Raw genomic sequence first — 17530 nt, forward strand, 5'->3', positions numbered from 1 at the left:
CAGGAAGAGCGCTTCTTCTGTGGCTGCTGGAAGAAATTCTTCTGTTACACCATATCAAAAGTAGAAATGTCACTATAAACACTGAGAAGAGAGATTATAAGGTTGAATTCGGTGGTTAAAGGAGTAGTTCACTTTTAAAAAAACTTTTGCTGATAATTTACTCACCCCCATATCATCCCAGATATCCATATTAAGGTTTTTGATGAAAACATTCCAGCATTTTTCTCCATATAATGGACTTCAGTGGGAACCAAACGGTTCAAGGTCCAAAAGACAGTTTCAGTGAAAAGCATTTTTGCTTAAAAAACGTAAACTTTTTTTTTTTTTTTAAATGACCGATCGTTTCGCTAGATAAGACCCTTATTCATCGTCTGGTGTCGTTTAAAGCCCTTTGAAGCTACACTGAAACTCTCATTTGGACCTTGAACCGTTTGGTTCCCATTGAAGTCCATTATATGGAGAAAAACCCTGGAATGTTTTCATCAAAAACCTTATTATCTTTTCAACTAAAGAAAGAATGACATCTTGGATGACATGGGGGTGAGTAAATTATCAGCAAAAGTTTTGTTAAAAGTGAACTACTCCTTTAAGCGTACCTTTGGTTTCTCCCACAGTGCACCTGGAGATCATAAGAAGGCAGCAGAAACCAGGCTAATTTCTCATGATAATCAGCGTTTATGGAGTCATCATATGCTGATAATAAACAGTTCTAGGTCTGTTTAGAAAATTGCTTCAAATAGAAAAACTAGCTGGTGTATGAGAATACTGAGGTCATGTTTGTATATCACATTTTGATCAACACTATTCACATTTAACGAAAAGGCACCTATTTGTTTTTATCACTCATGTAACTAGAGTAAAAATTTTAAAAAATGTGACGCTTTGAGCGGAATCATAAATGCCTCTGATTGGCCACAGTACTCACGTGCTCATCGGATTTGTCTGTGATTGGCTACAATGATCAGCGCTTCAAAAACATGTTGTAAATACACATCAATGCTTACACAGATACAGACGCCTACTTGAGCTTTCATTGTAGCCAATCACAGACATATCCGATGAGCCCGTAAACACAATCCCGGTACTTTTTGACCACTCTACAAAGAACAATGAAACTACATCAGTATTTTAACACACACACACACACACATGGATGTGCTTTATATGAATTATTCTGACGGCTGATGTGACCAACAGCCGTCATTCCGGCTTCCTTCAGAAATCATATTCTGCAGCACACTGGCGAAGATACTCCTCGTACAGTTTCCGCTAAGACAAAGATGACAAATATTACAAGATTAGATGAAGATAAACATCATCTGCAATCCTTCTAAAGGGTTTCATTTCAAATGGAAGCTGTTTTTTTGATAATGTCACATCTTTGCTGAAAAACCAGACTCCATTAGTGGTTGGCTGGTCTGGACTGGTAGTTTCAGAGGGGTTTTAGACACTTGTCAGCTGGTAATTGTAACAAATGTTATAATATTTAATGTATATGTCAACATTTGTATATTAAACTTTTTAAAACCATTAGATTTTTTTTTTTTATAGGCATATTTTAAAGCAAAAAGTCAAATAGAATCAAAATCAACGTAGCCCTCAATCGGGTCATGGGGTCTATACGACCCCAATCGATTTTTACTTAATAAAAAAAATAACTTAATTCCCTTCATCTCAGTGGAATAAGATTTTGTGACTTTTCATACATTATTTGTCTATACACATATTGAAGGTATGTAAAACAAAATGTTTACACTTCTGGTCTTCGGGATCAATATGACCCCAAATGGAAATGAACGGGAAATGTGAAAAAAACTAATTATAATTTCTTCATGTGTCAAAAAAATAAAAAATAAAATCTGGCATAAATCTGAAAATTTTTACACAGAAATGAAGGCCTAGTACTAGAGCATAAATGCAATGTATCATAAAAAATAATGCTTCATATGCAAGCTAATGGTGTAGTTGAGGTATTGTGTGGTATATGGATACAAAAGTACTTTATATCTCCAAAAACAAAGCATTAATGAATAGATGAGAAAATTATATATTATTTGTATGATTAAAAATGTATATTTTTTTGTACAATTAATCAATCAATTGTTTTCGAAGGCCAGAAGTGTAAACAGGAAACGAAGACCATTTGAAGGTTAAAAAACAAATCAAGGCATGTTTTGCTCAAAGTTTTTCTCTAAATAGTATTTAATCATACAGTATAGTATAGTATATAAAAAAAACTATATTTACTCTTTAATACATTAAAATGCAAATGAAAAAGAGTGTGGAATTTATATATATATATATAAAAAAAAAGAATCACTTCCATGTTAGTTTTGCTACCGAAGTTCAAATTAGAGACACTATTAATTAAAACACACTCTACACTCGTATTGAAAAGTTTGAGGTTGGTAAGATTTGATGATTACGTTTAAAGAAGTCTCTTATGTTCACCAAGGCTGCACTTAGGAGTTCGAAATACAGTAAAAATTAAATGAAACACTATTTCAAATTAAAATAACTGTTCTATTTGAATATATTTTAAAATGTCACATGATTCCTCAAAAATCATATGCTAACATGCTGATTTGATGCCCGATAAATATTTCTTATTATTATCAATAATATTTTCCAGGATTTTTGATGAACAGAAAGTTCAAAAGAACAGATTTGATTTAAAATAGAAAAAAAATTATTTCTTTCAAAAAACAAATCTTACTGATCTCAAACTTTTGAACAGTATGGTAATTATCAACACAAGGAAGGATTATGAGACTACTGTATGGCTATATAAATAGTGTATTATTGATATTCACAGTGGTGAACATTGAACGCATCACCTAACCCTACTGGTAGATCAACAAACCACTTTAGGTTGGATTAAGTTGATTTGTTGAACAGCGAAACATCGATAGCAAAGCGTGTCGTACCTTCTTGGATTTGAGGACATCCTGTATGTAATCACTGAACTCCGCCAGTTTCTTCTTCTCTTTCTTAGTAAGCGTCTTGTTTCCCTGACTGAAGGAGACCAGAGCATTCATTAAACTCATCAAGTGACCATAACAAAAACAAGATTCAGAAGTCCTGCATACGCCACCAGAGAGAAGTCTGTCATTTTCACCAAAACATCCAGTTTTGACTAAACATTATTTCAAAAAAAGTTTGAAATGAAACATTAATTGTTCACAATTACACCTATAATTTGCAAGTAGCTGACAAGTGTTGTCATCTTGAAAACAAAGTTGGTCATTTTGCATTTTTCAACCAATAGTATATTTTTGCATTTTGAAAGTGGAGAAAAGGATGGATTTGTTGCACCAGAAAGAAAGTCAAGTTGAATGCATTGCATTGTGGGATATACTCTTTGCATCCTGTAAGCTCTGTTGTATAATAAGGTATCTGGCTTTTCTATATCTACAGAAAAAATTGCATACTGTTGCACTGTTGACTAAACAGTAATGTTAGCGTGATATTCCAAAATAGCCAACGGATAAAGTGCTAAATAAATCAATATAAATGATATCAGAGTTATGGTGCCCCCTAGTGACTCACCGTGCAAAATACTTGGCCAGAAAGAACATGAAGTAGCACAGAGCGCCAAAGGTAATCCCAAACCATATCTGCCAGTCTTCAGGAATCCATTCCCACAGATACACCACTATTCCCTATTAAAACACAAGCACACACACACAGAATAAAAATAAATCCTAAAGGGATAGATTTAACCAAAAATGAAAATTCTCTGATCAAATACTCACTCACGACTGTTTTCAGGAGTCAAGATGTTTAGGAAAATAATCAATCTGTGGGTGCAGGTTTAATGAATCAATGTCTTCTGAAGCGAAACGTTAGGTTTATGTAAGAAAACAACATCATCGAATCATTTAAAGCACCCCTACCGCGTAACAGTGAAAACAAGGGATGACGGAAAAAATCAGTCAAAGCATTGTCTCATAAATGACAGAAAATTCTGTCAATGGCAGGGGAAGAATTAATAAAATTAGTGTTTTTCTTACACACATCAATCGTTTTGCTTCAGAAGACATTTGCTGTGTCCGAAATCACCCATTACTCACTATATAGTGGACTATATAGTGAGCTTGCCAGTTTGTAGTGCTGTCCGAATGTATAGTGATGATAATTATACCCTACATAGTCCACTCAATGTATCCCAGAATGCATTTTCAAAAGTAGTGTACAACCGATGGTCACTAACCTAAGCCCTACATACCATCATGCATTGCGCGGATCGTAAAAATAAGTTATAATCATGTGTGGAGTAGCGCATTATAACAGAAACGGCCAGAAATGACTTTTAGTTTTGAAATTTTGGAGAAATAAGCTCAATATAATGTCATCTATTTATTTTAAAAATTTAGCCAGAGCCGGCTTGGCACCAGCTGACAGGTGATGTAATCAACGGCGCCGAGACACGATCGAGTAGTGTCCGAAGTGGTGTTTCTATTATGCTGGTGAGCTCACTATATAGTGCTCTACTCCCTACCCCATATATAGGGGGTAGGGAGTAGGGGTTTGAGTGGAGATTTCGGACACAGCGATTAATTCGTCCAATGGGGTTGCATGGATTATCGTCACGCTCGCTGTGTGTGGTTTCTCGAGTGTCAAACGAGTGCCATTTGCATTATACGGACTATTATTTTCTTAAAATCTTGGTTTATCAGAAGAAAGAATCTCATATACATCAGGGATGGCATGAGGCTGAGTAAATGAGAGCATTTTCATTTTTTGGTGTACTATCCCTTTAAAAAAATGTCAGAAAAAACGAGTTCGTACTGTGGAAAAGTAGAGCATTTTAGCCAATCCCTCTCCTACAAGAGTGTCCAGTTCCTCTGGAGCAAAAGTGCTGATGATGAAGCTGAGGATGAAGATCGACGGAAGGAAGATCCCCAGAACTGCGCACAGGAATGAATTAAAACGGTTGCTTCTATTACAGCTCGCATTCACCCTGAGGGAAAGACAAATCAAATATATATGAGTCAGGATATAGAACAGATGATATGATGGATGGATGGATGGATGGATGTGTACCGGTCCTGCTCCAGTGTATGGTTGATGGTAGAGATGACCAGGTTACAGTCTTTCTCCAGCTGGTCAAGTGTTTTCTGCACTGCCTGGTTTATGCTCTTCTCAATGGTCTCACACACCTCATCAATCTGGTTGATGCATCTGCTGGGCTGCACACACAAACCAAAATCAATTGAAATCATTTTATATTCACTATATATCACCAATCTATACTAGTAGTGTCATGTGCTGAGCGGAGGGGTGTTATAGAAGTTCGATATAGTAATATAGCTATTTATCAGTTGCCAAGCAATGTAACGACCAACATTTTGCCAGAGCTGAATTAATGGAGGGATGAAGTAGTTTGCTGTCATTACCAACAAAGCCGCATGTGGATGCATTTTGCCGTCATGAGTATCGATATAGAAACTAATCATTTTGAGGATATGAACAGCTCATTTTTGTGATTACAGTAAGGCCCCGTTTAGACGATGGGAAAACACAGATATTTCTCTGCGTTTTGCCCTCTTATTTACACGAAAACGCCGTTTTTAATCACTGAAAACGATTACTTCTAAAAACTCCGGCCAAAGTGGAGATTTCTGAAAACGGCGGTTATGTGTTGTCGTGTGAACTGGGAGAAACGGCGTTTTAGGTTCTCTCTTGTCGTTTCTAAGGATTCTGATTGGCTTGAATGGCTTTATCCTTAACCCCTACACTGCCGCCAATAGGTTTGGCATAGTTATGATGGCACTCGACGGCGTATTTATGCGGGTGTGTTAACGATGTTATTTTTGAAAACGGAGAGGGGGAAAATATTCGTTTTGCTAAATACCCGGCTTTGTGTAAACGTGGCCTAATTCCACCAATTTCGTCATTTTTTATATATCCTAGGCAAACTGACTGATATCGCAGACCAAATATGCACTACCATTTAAAAAGTTTAGGGGTCATTTGGGGATTTTTTTTTAAGGGGTCATTTTGGGATTTTTCTTTAAGGGGTCATTTGGGGATTTTTTTTAAGGGGTCATGAACTGGCTTTTTACTTTTTATTATATCGTTGTCTGAGGTCGACTTACGATGTTCGCTTGGTTTTCACATTCAAAAACATCAAAATGAATAAGTAATAGGCGATTTTCTACCCTTGTTTGAGCCTAGAAAAAATAGCCTCAAAAAAACGCTCGGTTTTTATGGGCGTCTCGCACTGAAGACTTGGAAGTAAACGCCCACTGCTGTGAGTGGAGAACAGTTTTGCATATTATAATGAGTTTTAACTCACTCGTCGATGCAGCGACTGTCTTCTTCCACAACCAGGTGCAGCACAATATTTTGTAAACGGTATGTTTATTGCTCGGTAGCTCGATCCGGTTTGTCACCACGAGGTAGGAATCTATGTAATTTAGCTATGCGTATAATGCGCGAATCGGTGGGCGGGGCTAAACCGGCCGTGTTGAAGTAGGCGTTGATCTTCTTCTGTGGGGGTGGTGTTTTATCCTCTTTAACGTCATAGTTCCCCACTTTGAAAACGAGTCGTTTGCTGTGGCTGGTGTCAATAAAAGCTTTTATTGGACTAACAAGGACGTTTTCAGTTCTGAAACTTAGAGGATATTCTTATAATATGATGACCTCTTAGATGTCAAAAGCTCAAGGAAAATTTGATTTCTCAGTTCATCACCCCTTTAATGTTTTTGGAATAGTCTCTTCTGCTCACCAAGGCTGCATTTATCTCATCGAAATGACAGTAATAACAGTAATACTGTGATCAAAATGACTATAATAACAGAAATACTTTTCTATTTGAATATATTTTAAAATGAAATTTACTCCATGAATTTTCAGCATCATTACTCCAGTCTTCAATGTCACATGATCCTTCAGAAATCATTTTAATATGCCGATTTCCTGCTCAAGAAACATTTCTAATTATTATCAATGTTGAAAACAGTTGTGGTGCTTCATATTTTTGTAGACAATTGATCATTCTTTTGCATGAAAAGAAAAATACTTTACTGTCAAATTAATGCATTCTTGCTGAATATAAATATTAATGGGAGCCCAAACTTTAGAACGGTAGTTTATTACAGGCTGCCTGAAATATTAGTAAGATCACTTAGTAAGAAATCTTAATAGAATCAGCCCATTTGATCTTTGTAGCTTTAAGCTGGGCCTTTAAGAAAAGTGTCTGTTGACAGACAGAACTCATTAATGTTAATGATGCAGCGAGACATAAATCCATTTCCTCTGACACAGCAATGCATCATGGGCAGGCTTCCATTACTCATGTCAGATTCCAGTCCTAGGAGGGAAACCATAGACATTTAACCATCATTTCTTACTTTTTGAGGGTTGGGGATGTATATCGTGGGCATTTCAAAGCCACATTTGTTGAGTCCAGGTCTCCTGCACAGCTCTTGGACAATCTGCATCATCACTCGCTGTGGGAATATAAACAACACCATGTACAGTAAAACTGACATTTGACCTTAAGATGAGTTCATGTTGAATAGAAACTCCCGGAAGACTACTTTTGTAATAACAAAACTGTCTCATTTCTTTCTATCTGAGAAAAAAATGATTATGGCAAGATGACCACACATTAAAGTCAACACGAAATTTGAAATCACCTTATTTACTTCATTAATACATCTTCCTGTAAAATCAAATCCCATTCTACATTTTATTGCAATGCAGACTAACACATATCAGATTCCTGAAGTAAAACAGATTTGAATGTTCATATTGACTTTAAGGGCAGTGAAGGCACACACACACACACACACACACACACACCTGTCTGTCCGTTTCTCGTCCAACCTCGTCAGCTTTGCTCAGGTAAAAGCGCAGTTTGTCTCCACACTTCTCACTCAGCTTCTCAACGATGTTCAGTGTACGCTTGCACAACGCCTGTCCCATCGGGTCGAAAAACACGAAGATGAGGTCTGCCTGCTCTCCTGGATACACACAGATATGTGAAATTATATTAAAGTAACAGTTGTGTGATTTAAATTAGGGTATAAAAACACACTCAAATGCATTAGCAAACAAAATGGCACTGATATATTGTCTCATCAGCTTAATAAGATACTCAATCTTAAAATTTGCCTTCCTACATTGACATTCCCTTCTGAAACAGGATGTTGGGTTGGGATATCGAAGGGCTTGTCCTTTTTAAAAAAAAAAAAAAAAAAAATCCAATAAGCTTTAATTTAAGCCACAAGCCTGGAAGCAGGATTCCAATTTGCTACATCAATATTTATTGGTCCATTGTCTTGTACGAGAAAGACTGTACACTTTAAATGCTCCTGACCTAAATCATCTTAACTATGCTCTTGTACACTTGATTCTGATTGGTCAATTGTCCAATGTGTATATCCACTGTTTTTTTGTCAAACACTAGTGTTAATTTATAATCATTTATGTCCTATTATTATAAAATATTGACTTTTTAGTCCTCAACTTAATTTATTTCAGTCTGAATTTGCATGTACCCTTTTTAAGTTTAGATTTTCCCATCTAATATGTTAATTCAGCTTTATTTTAATTAACAAAAAATATTTTTAATAGTTTTAGTTAATATAATCAACTCAATAGTGCATTGTGTAAGTTCCTCTTAACAGAAAAAATGGCTCGGCTCATTAAAAGAGTGAAACCGCCGAGAAAATTCCTTGTAAAGATAAAATAGTCCAAAATGATGAGACACAGCCTTACCAAAAGAGGTGATGGCATTGTTGACATCAAACGGGTACACCATATCTCCATCCACCAACCCTGGAGTGTCCACAAACGTCACCAGGCTGAATTTCTTCTGCTTGGAGGTGGAAATCTCAGCGCTCAGGTAATCCGTGACACCTACAATATACAACTGCAGGCATTGATAAAGCTGCGCTGGAATTAGAAACCTTTATGGATTCATTTTAAATCTGCACAGTTGTTTCAAAACTAAAATAAATAGATAAAACTTGGAGGCGATGAATTCTTATTGGCTCATTGCCCTTCAAATCTGATTCGTCCCACTTTCCTGACCACGCCCCCTCCGGTGGTCTGTTGTCATGGTTACACACAACAGCTCTTCAACTGGCAGCTTTAAGGTACACACACATAAAGCTAGCCAGTGAAGAACGACTGTGAAGCAACGCCAATACTTCAAAAGCATGTACAGTAAGATAAAACAACAATGTTCACATTATCTAAAGATTGCAACCGGTGCAAAAGTCATTGCCACAATGGATGCTTACATGTTCTGAATGATTCTAGCACGTTCTACGCAATATCTAAGGTTTTTGGGGTGGTTTTTACTCAAAAATATTCAGTTTTTGAATCATCATGCAGGTGAAAACCATGATTGTTTAGACAAAGTAACATCACACCTGATTAACCTGCATAGAAACTACACATCATGTCTCATTATGCACTTCACAACACATCTGCGGTTCACACTGAAGCTCTTTATAGTGGCCGCAGGCGTGCAGGATCTCACACAAACCCGATTTGTTCCGTCTCATCTACATTCACCAAAGGTGCACCAACACACCCTCAAATCGGTCTGTCCATCTCTCTCACTCTCCACTGCTCTCTCTTACAGAAAACACAGTGAGATCTGCAGGAAGTCTCTGGTAAAACGGTAGATCACAGAGAGTCAATGTTTCTTTTAAACTTTCTAAAATACACAAATGTTTCCAGACAGAAAGACTACAAAGATATAAAATGGACGTAGATGATAAAGTGTATGATTTCTCTTCCACCACCATACACACTACCGTTCAAAAGTATGAGGTCAGCAAAATTTTTAGAAAGAAGTCTCTTCGGATCACGAAAAATAACTTTTCTATTTTATATCTATTTTAAAATGTATTTTAAATGTATTTTCAGGCTGAAGAGAAATATAAATTAAAGGGATAGTTCACTTTGAAATTAATTTTTGGTATGTTTTAGCTTACCACAAGGGCATCCAAGATGTAAGTGTCTTTGTTTCAACAGTATTTTCAATTTTGATATTTTTAGGTCAAACCGTTCTTGTCTGTCAGTCATATAATGGAGGTCTATGGTCACCACCTCACAGAGAAGTCCAAATTAAACATGATTTAATGACTCGTAAATGTAAGTACACCTTGATGGCCTAAGAAACGAAACAAGCGGTTTGTGTGAGAAAACGAACAGTATTTATATTGTTTTTATCTCGTGTAACCACAGGCACGTCCAAGTGATCTGAGGGCACGGGTGCTTTGGTCTGCGCAAGTGCCGGAAGTGATCTCTTGCGCGGTTGCGAAAAAAAAAAAATCAACGTTGTCTGTTGATATATCAAAATCGTCTTCCATTGCAATTTTAAATCATGTTTAATTTGGACTTCTCTCTGCATGCTCTTTGAGGTGGTGACCATAGACCTCCATTATATGACTGACAGACAAGAACGGTTTGACCTAAAAATATCAAAATTGAAACTGTGGAAACAAAGACACCTACATCTTGGATGCCCATGAGGTAAGCTAAAACATATCAAAAATTAATTTCAAAGTGAACAATCCCTTTAATAGACACAAACAAGACCATTACTTACATACAAAAACAGTATTAGCTATAAAATTAATGTGGGTATTTTTAGATCATTAAGCTTTTAATGAGAAATAAATACTTGAATTCATACCGAAATGCTCACCAAGGCTACATTTATTTTTCCAGGATTCTTCATAAGTGTCCTACTGTCACTTTTGATCAATTGAATGCATCTTTGCTGAATAAACCCATTCATTTCTTAAAAAAAATGAATCTAGCTGACCCCAAACTTTCATTCCACAGGCACTACGTTATAAAAATCAGATTTAGTCATGTGCATGTGATAAGCTCAATAACCATCTTTGAGTCTTTTTTAAGGTGAAGAGGTATCCGTCTCACTTTGCTGACACTGCTTCTGAAAGGTGCAAGGAGATACTGAGGGAGCTAGTCCACTGGGGAAATGTCAAAGGTCAAGAAAGTGCAGCATCATCTCCAAACTGCAAAGCAGCCACACTGCGGAGAGACCCGAGTCATAATGATAGTATCAAACTTATTGAGAACCACACGAAACCACACCCAAACAATGCACCAATCGCAAATCTCATTAATCTTTCCTACACAAACCCACACCCTAACAACCAACACAGACGTTTTACACGTTTGAAGGCAAGCAATGGAGGTTCTCAAGCGCAAACTTGGCTTAAAACTTCATACAGACAAAAAATAACCAGAAAATTGATTTTTTTACTTTAAATAAAGTGCAATTAAAAAAAAGAACTGTACATGAAAATGGAAGAACGCATGCATGTTTCACAAGCAGAACATCTCATAATATCAGGCTTGTGATACAATATGTACAATACGCCATTTTCATTTCATATTTGTGCTGTTGATCGTATGTTCTGTGTAGCAGTAATGTGGGAAGACATTTCTCCCTCTGTATCCCACCAGTGCTGCACTATTATCAATGTGAATGACTCATTCTGGTTCTCTGCACCAGGTGAACCACACACTGCCCACTGAAGGAGAACTGCATGACAGTGATGCCCTCTGACACGCCCAAAGATCACTCACCTACACCAACCAACTCTTACATAAACACACAGTGACAAACGTGAAGTTTATCAACTCGAGGAGCATGTGAATGAGACGTGTTCCTATGTTTCAGATACAGCCCTGGCCGTACATATACGCTCGCATGAGTCAGTGTGAGGTGTTAGTCATAGCTGTGAACTCTCCTGCCTCGACTACACATTTTCATCAACCTCGGTCTAATTTAGAAGCAATAAATGAGGAAAATAGCTTTTGAAGAGTTTGCATGACCAAAATTCTCAATTTTTTAAATTGTGCAAGCATGCGGCAATCATCAACAACACCTATGTTGTTATTTATTCACGTTCGATACGCATGGAGCGGACGAAATATTTAGATTCGTTTTATATGAACATCACAAGAAAAATACAGGTGTGCAAGACTACAAATTGCAATGTAAATCAAAATGCTGAACAGGTAAATCAGAGCAACATGCATCACCAGCAATCACATTGAAAGGTGCTGAAATATTGAAATCAAAAGATCATATGAATCATAACATCTCTGTAATGCCGATTAAACCTGAATCTTTTGACAGAAAGAGTTAATAAATATCAATCTGAGATTATAATATCCTACCTTTGAATTCCAGCAGAGGTCTGAAATGTGGGTAGAGGTGTAGCGTTGCATTTCCCTGTGAGGAAGAGAAGCAAACATGTTGAGAAAGGAAAGCTAAGACACATTTAAAGAGGAGTATGTGGTGTGAAGTCAGAAGCCAGGCCCACTGTAGGGAGGCTCCCTGCTCTCTCTCTCTCTCTCTCTCTCTCTCTCTCTCTGCAGGCTGGGTGATGATGGTCTCGGACACACTGCAGCTCTCTTCCTGTTCTTCATGTAAAGAGCTGATAATGCTTTCATATCACTCCTTCAGCGGGATTACATTACTCACGTCGAGGTCTTCTTCACAGACGGAGAAGGAAAGAGAGAGAGAGCCCTATATGCAAGGGAAAAAAGACGCTGTGTCTTTAAGAGAACCCCTCTGCTTCCAGAAGAAGTGACTGACTGAGCTGTGATATTGTGTATGCTTTCACCACACGCACACATGTACAATTTTCCCTCTTGCTCTCACTTAAGCATTTCCTTGTTAACACTGGATCCATAATCTGCATTCACCAAAAGAAGATCGCATTGCTCATGGGTTGCTCTTTCATGGCTGAGGAGATTTAAAGGAGTAGTTCACTTTTAAAAAAAAAACTTTTGCTGATAGTTTACTCACCCCCATGTCATCCAAGATATCCACGTCTTTCTTCAGTCGAAAAGAAATTAAGGTTTTTGATGAAACATTACAGGATTTTTCTCCATATAATGGATCTCAATGGGAACCAAACGGTTCAAGGTCCAAATGAGAGTTTCAGTGCAGCTTTAAAGGGCTTTAAACGACACCAGACGATGAATAAGGGTCTTATCTAGTGAAACGATCGGTCACTAAAAAATAAACAAAAAACTTCAACATTTGTGTTTTATAAGCTCAAATGGTCGCCTTGCTCTGTTTTGTGATGCGCGTTCGTGACTCTCCTGTTCGAACTCGTTCATCAAAATAAACCAATCTTTTTTCGAGTCATTTGGTTCACGAAATAAGATAAGACCCTTATTCATCGTCTGGTGTCGTTTAAAGCCCTTTGAAGCTGCACTGAAACTCTCATTTGGACTATTTGGTTCCCATTGAAGTCCATTATATGGAGAAAAATCCTGTAATGTTTTCATCAAAAACCTTAATTTATTTACGACTGAAGAAAGAAAGACATGGAAATCTTGGATGACATGGGGGTGAGTAAATTTTCAGCATAAAAGGTTTTTTTTTCTTAAAGGGATACTCCACTTTTTTTGGAAATAGGCTCGTTTTACCACTCCCCCAGAGTTAAACAGTTGGGTTTTACCTTTTTCTAATCCATTCAGCCAATTTTCTGATATTTAGAAGAATATCGGTAACCAGACAGTTTCTGGTCTCATTGACTTCCATTGTATAAAAAAAAAAAATACTATGGAGGTCAATGGGGACCAGAAACTGTTTGGTTACCAGCATTCTTCTAAATATCTTCTTTTGTTTTCAACAGAAAAAAACTCATACTTTTGAGTTTGAGGTTTTAAACAACTGAATAAAGAATTAAGTTTTATAAAACATTGGGGTGGAGCTGGCGCAGTGGATAAGACACATGCCTTTGATGTGAGAGACCCGGGTTCGAATCCACTGTGAGACACCAATGTGTCCCTGAGCAAGACACTTAACCCTTAGTTGCTCCAGAGGTGTGCGACCTCTGCTCTGACATATATAGCAATTGTAAGTACTTTTGGATAAAAGCGTCAGCTAAATGAATAAATGTAAATGTATAAAAACACACTAACCCTATAAACTTTTAAATAGTAGTGTATGTAAGATTACTTGAGCAGCTAACCGCTAGGAGGAGAAGCAAAAGAGATATAAAGAGATCTTATTTGTTCTTGTTCATTTCTGTAGGTCTAGCTTATGTTCTTAATCTGAACAGTATTTAACTGGTACATCTGAGATGTTTGAACTGCGAATATCACTGCACACAAATGCAAGCCTTCGCGGACGTCATCACACATCACACACGTCAGTCTCTGTAAGTTCGAAAGGAATGCACACCGGCAGATTTCCACAGAAAGCTTTACAGATTTCAACTCAAGTCTTATGCTTGGGATAACATTTGAGCTATTTTGATAATGCTACAATCAGCTATAAGTGAAGTACTCACAGCTTTGTTTGACATTTTTGACCATATTTGAATTCATTCTGAACAATTTCCTCCTCAATCAGCTGAAAAAATTAAAAATGAGATGGTGTCTGTATCTACTCACAATGACGTTTATTGAACTTGTGCCTTTATAGAGCTAAATTAGAGAGGGAATCTATTTCTCTAAAGTATTGGGCAGGATTTTCTTGCTCTGATTTTAGGAGTTAACCTGTTGAATTCTGTGGAATTGATCAAAATGTATCAAATCAATCTGACTGAGCCTATGACACTATTATTGGTGGCTGAAAGCAAAAAAACATTTCTTTAAAAAATAATGTCTCTTTGTAAGTACTAAAGTTGTTTTTTGAAAAGCTGCTTCGAAAAATGCATTCAAACAGGTTCAGCTGATGTGTTTTCATTGGATTGATCTCTTTGGAGCTTGGTTTTGGCAGCTGGTCTTAATGACAACAGTGTCGACCTTTGACCCATGAGTCATTATTAATCGCCTCAGGCTGTATCTGGAATCGCTGCTCTGCTATCAGGCAATGACATTGCAGGCAGCCTTTGCCCATGAAGGCATCTTAAGAAAATGATCTTAAGAGTAACGGTTTAAGGATCTTTGGTGATAACTTTTAATATTTCATTAGTACAATTGTAATTTCACAATAGAAAAATAATATGAGAAGTGGAAAACATTGATCAAAAACGTTCATTTACACACAAACTTAATACCAACTGCAACTTTCAGACAACATTAAATACATATAAATGTCCATGAATATTGGATTTGGTGAGGTCTATGCAAAGGTTTATTATCGTTAACTAAAACTAAAACTATTTCGAACATTTCTGGTAATAAAAAATAAAGATGAAATAAAATAAAATATAAGCATCAGTCGAAAAACTTAAATTAAGAGAAAATAATAAAATGCTGCCTTAGAAATATACTAAAATAAAAATCCTTAATGTCAAAAAATAAAATAACGAATTGACTAATAATTAAACTAAAGTTAGCACAAATACTAAAAATATTTTTAAAAAAAATAAAAGCTCATTTACAATATTAATAAAAAAATAAAAAACTTGAATTCTGAGAAAAATGTTTTCTGGAATCAAGTGTGGATCAAATCCAAAGATCAGAGTTTTTTTTCTTGTCTTGTGTTTTTATAATTACTGGCATTACTCTGCCCTGCTGTTATATAGCAGAATAAGTCAAGTGACTATACTATACTAAACAGATAAATATGTGCGCTAATAATGCAAACAACCATTTCCTTGCTACATATAAGGAGGAGTGCAGTGCGTCTTGAGCAGCTTTCTTGCAATAATTCCATTTCTGGTGAGCAAGTAGATGTACTTACTGTTAGTGACTCTCGTTTTCTTCCACTGGTTATAAACGTAAAGCCTTGAGTCTCTATGGCCACACCTGTCTTCTGTATGTGCTCCTCCACATACCTGAAAGATAGATTTATCCCTATTTACATATATTATTTAACCTCTTTTGTATTTTTTTTTTTGTTATTTATAAAGAAAGAAAAAAACTATTTGGCCTAATGCAGTGGTTCTACATTTTTATAATTTCTAGCCGAGCTCTGAAATATTTTATCAGGTAGAATTGAGAGTAAAATGCATTTTTAAAATCCTTATCGTTATTAATAATCCTTTTAATATATTTATATATATATATATATATATATTTTTTTTTTTTTTTTTTTTTTTAATGAAGTCAAAAAGGTAGAGAATCACTGTCTTAATGTTGAGACATAACAACAATAAAGGGGAAAAGAAAATGTGATAATAAAAAAAAAAAATATGTGTCTGTCTGTATAATCACTTTGGGATATAAGGTGTTTTATATGTGAAAGGTGTGATTGATTACCAATTAATGAAGGAGCTTTTTCCGGCAGAATGGTTTCCCATGATCATAACTATAATCTTTTTCCGAGGAGGTAACAGTCTCACTCCCAAACTGTCTGCCATTTTCACCAATCCTGTCAAAAACATCCATACAAAAAGGGCTTCGTTATCAGTACTTGATTACTTCTCAACAACAATTTAAAGATACAAAGAGGGTAATACTATAATACTTTTCATAGTATTAAATTAAATTACATCTATCTATCTATACAAACACACACATATGTGGGAGTGTTTGATTAATGTGCATACAAACATGCACCTGTATACTGTAAATCGAATACTGTATGGTATATGCCCGTAAAAGACCTTTCAGTTTCGATGAACTTGAAGATCTTGTATAATCTAATCACCGATTTGCAAGTACTGTACTATTACTGTACTGTACTATTGACCCATAATCTGCAGTACCCTGACAAGCAGAGACAACTGGTCAACATGACTGTCTCAATACCCGGTGAGCTTTGCCTAAATAACAGTTATCATATTAAGTTCAGACCTGTCTAGGTTGGCAGTTGACAGTTTTTAGATACAGTCTTATGAATGAATGGCACAGTATAAATATAACTAACACCATTACATGTCTCGGACGATGAAGTTTCAAGCTGATACAGTGTTTCATATAGTTTTTGATCTTATCAAAGACAAAACCGCAACATGTGTTTACATACGAATGTGTGCGCGTTATTTACCGTTCTCGTTGTCGATATATAAAGAGTGACATTCTTTTAGTATTCTTTCACTCGGTGTTGTAATGGTTGACTCCAGAGGATTTGCAACAGCTCGTGGCTTCTTAGAGCCTGACATATTGGAAAGTGGGTAGGACTGATTTTCCACGGCAACAAACGCGGGGGAACCAAAACAGTGTAGCACACACATAAGACGTCAGAAATGTAAAGCTTTGGCGCCCTCTAACGGAGAAAATTGAGTTGCGAAATATAATAAGTATTAATATAAAAACAAATATTTAATAGTTTTAACTAGTATTTAAAATAGTTAACTTGTTAGTTAGTTAATAAAATATACATGTTTAATTTATTTTTGTATGTGTTTATTTAAAAAAAAAAAGAATTGAAACGAAATACCATACTAGGCCTACATTAAATAAATTCATTCCGGATTTGGAACAAATGTAAATAACAGAATTTTCATTTTTAGGTGAACTATCCCTTTAAGAAATTCTTCAACTTTCATCGGCAACAATAACGCTTTAACACTTTAGCATATCATTACATTTACCATTACCACAGTAAAGCATGGTTGTTGGGGTATGAGGGATACCTTGAGAGGGATAATAGGCGCAATGTAGAAAGAGGACC

The 17530-nt window shown here is 36.2% G+C and overlaps 1 protein-coding gene across 1 annotated transcript; it reads right to left on the reverse strand.

Moving 5' to 3' along the window:
• Positions 1–1083: 1083 nt before the first annotated feature.
• Positions 1084–17045, reverse strand: LOC120470050 (uncharacterized). Its single transcript, XM_039659445.2, has 12 exons — positions 16904–17045; positions 16174–16285; positions 15656–15749; positions 12184–12238; positions 8731–8871; positions 7813–7973; positions 7359–7457; positions 5047–5192; positions 4792–4963; positions 3550–3662; positions 2928–3015; positions 1084–1269 (listed from the first exon to the last, which is right to left on the reverse strand). The coding sequence occupies exons 1-12, from the start codon at positions 17016–17018 to the stop codon at positions 1216–1218; spliced, it is 1350 nt and encodes a 449-aa protein (XP_039515379.2). The 5' UTR covers positions 17019–17045; the 3' UTR covers positions 1084–1215.
• Between the last annotated feature and the right edge of the window lie 485 nt (positions 17046–17530).

This window comes from Pimephales promelas, chromosome 4 (assembly GCF_988280905.1).
Source record: "Pimephales promelas chromosome 4, fPimPro1.hap1.1, whole genome shotgun sequence".
Taxonomy (NCBI): Eukaryota; Metazoa; Chordata; class Actinopteri; order Cypriniformes; family Leuciscidae; genus Pimephales; species Pimephales promelas.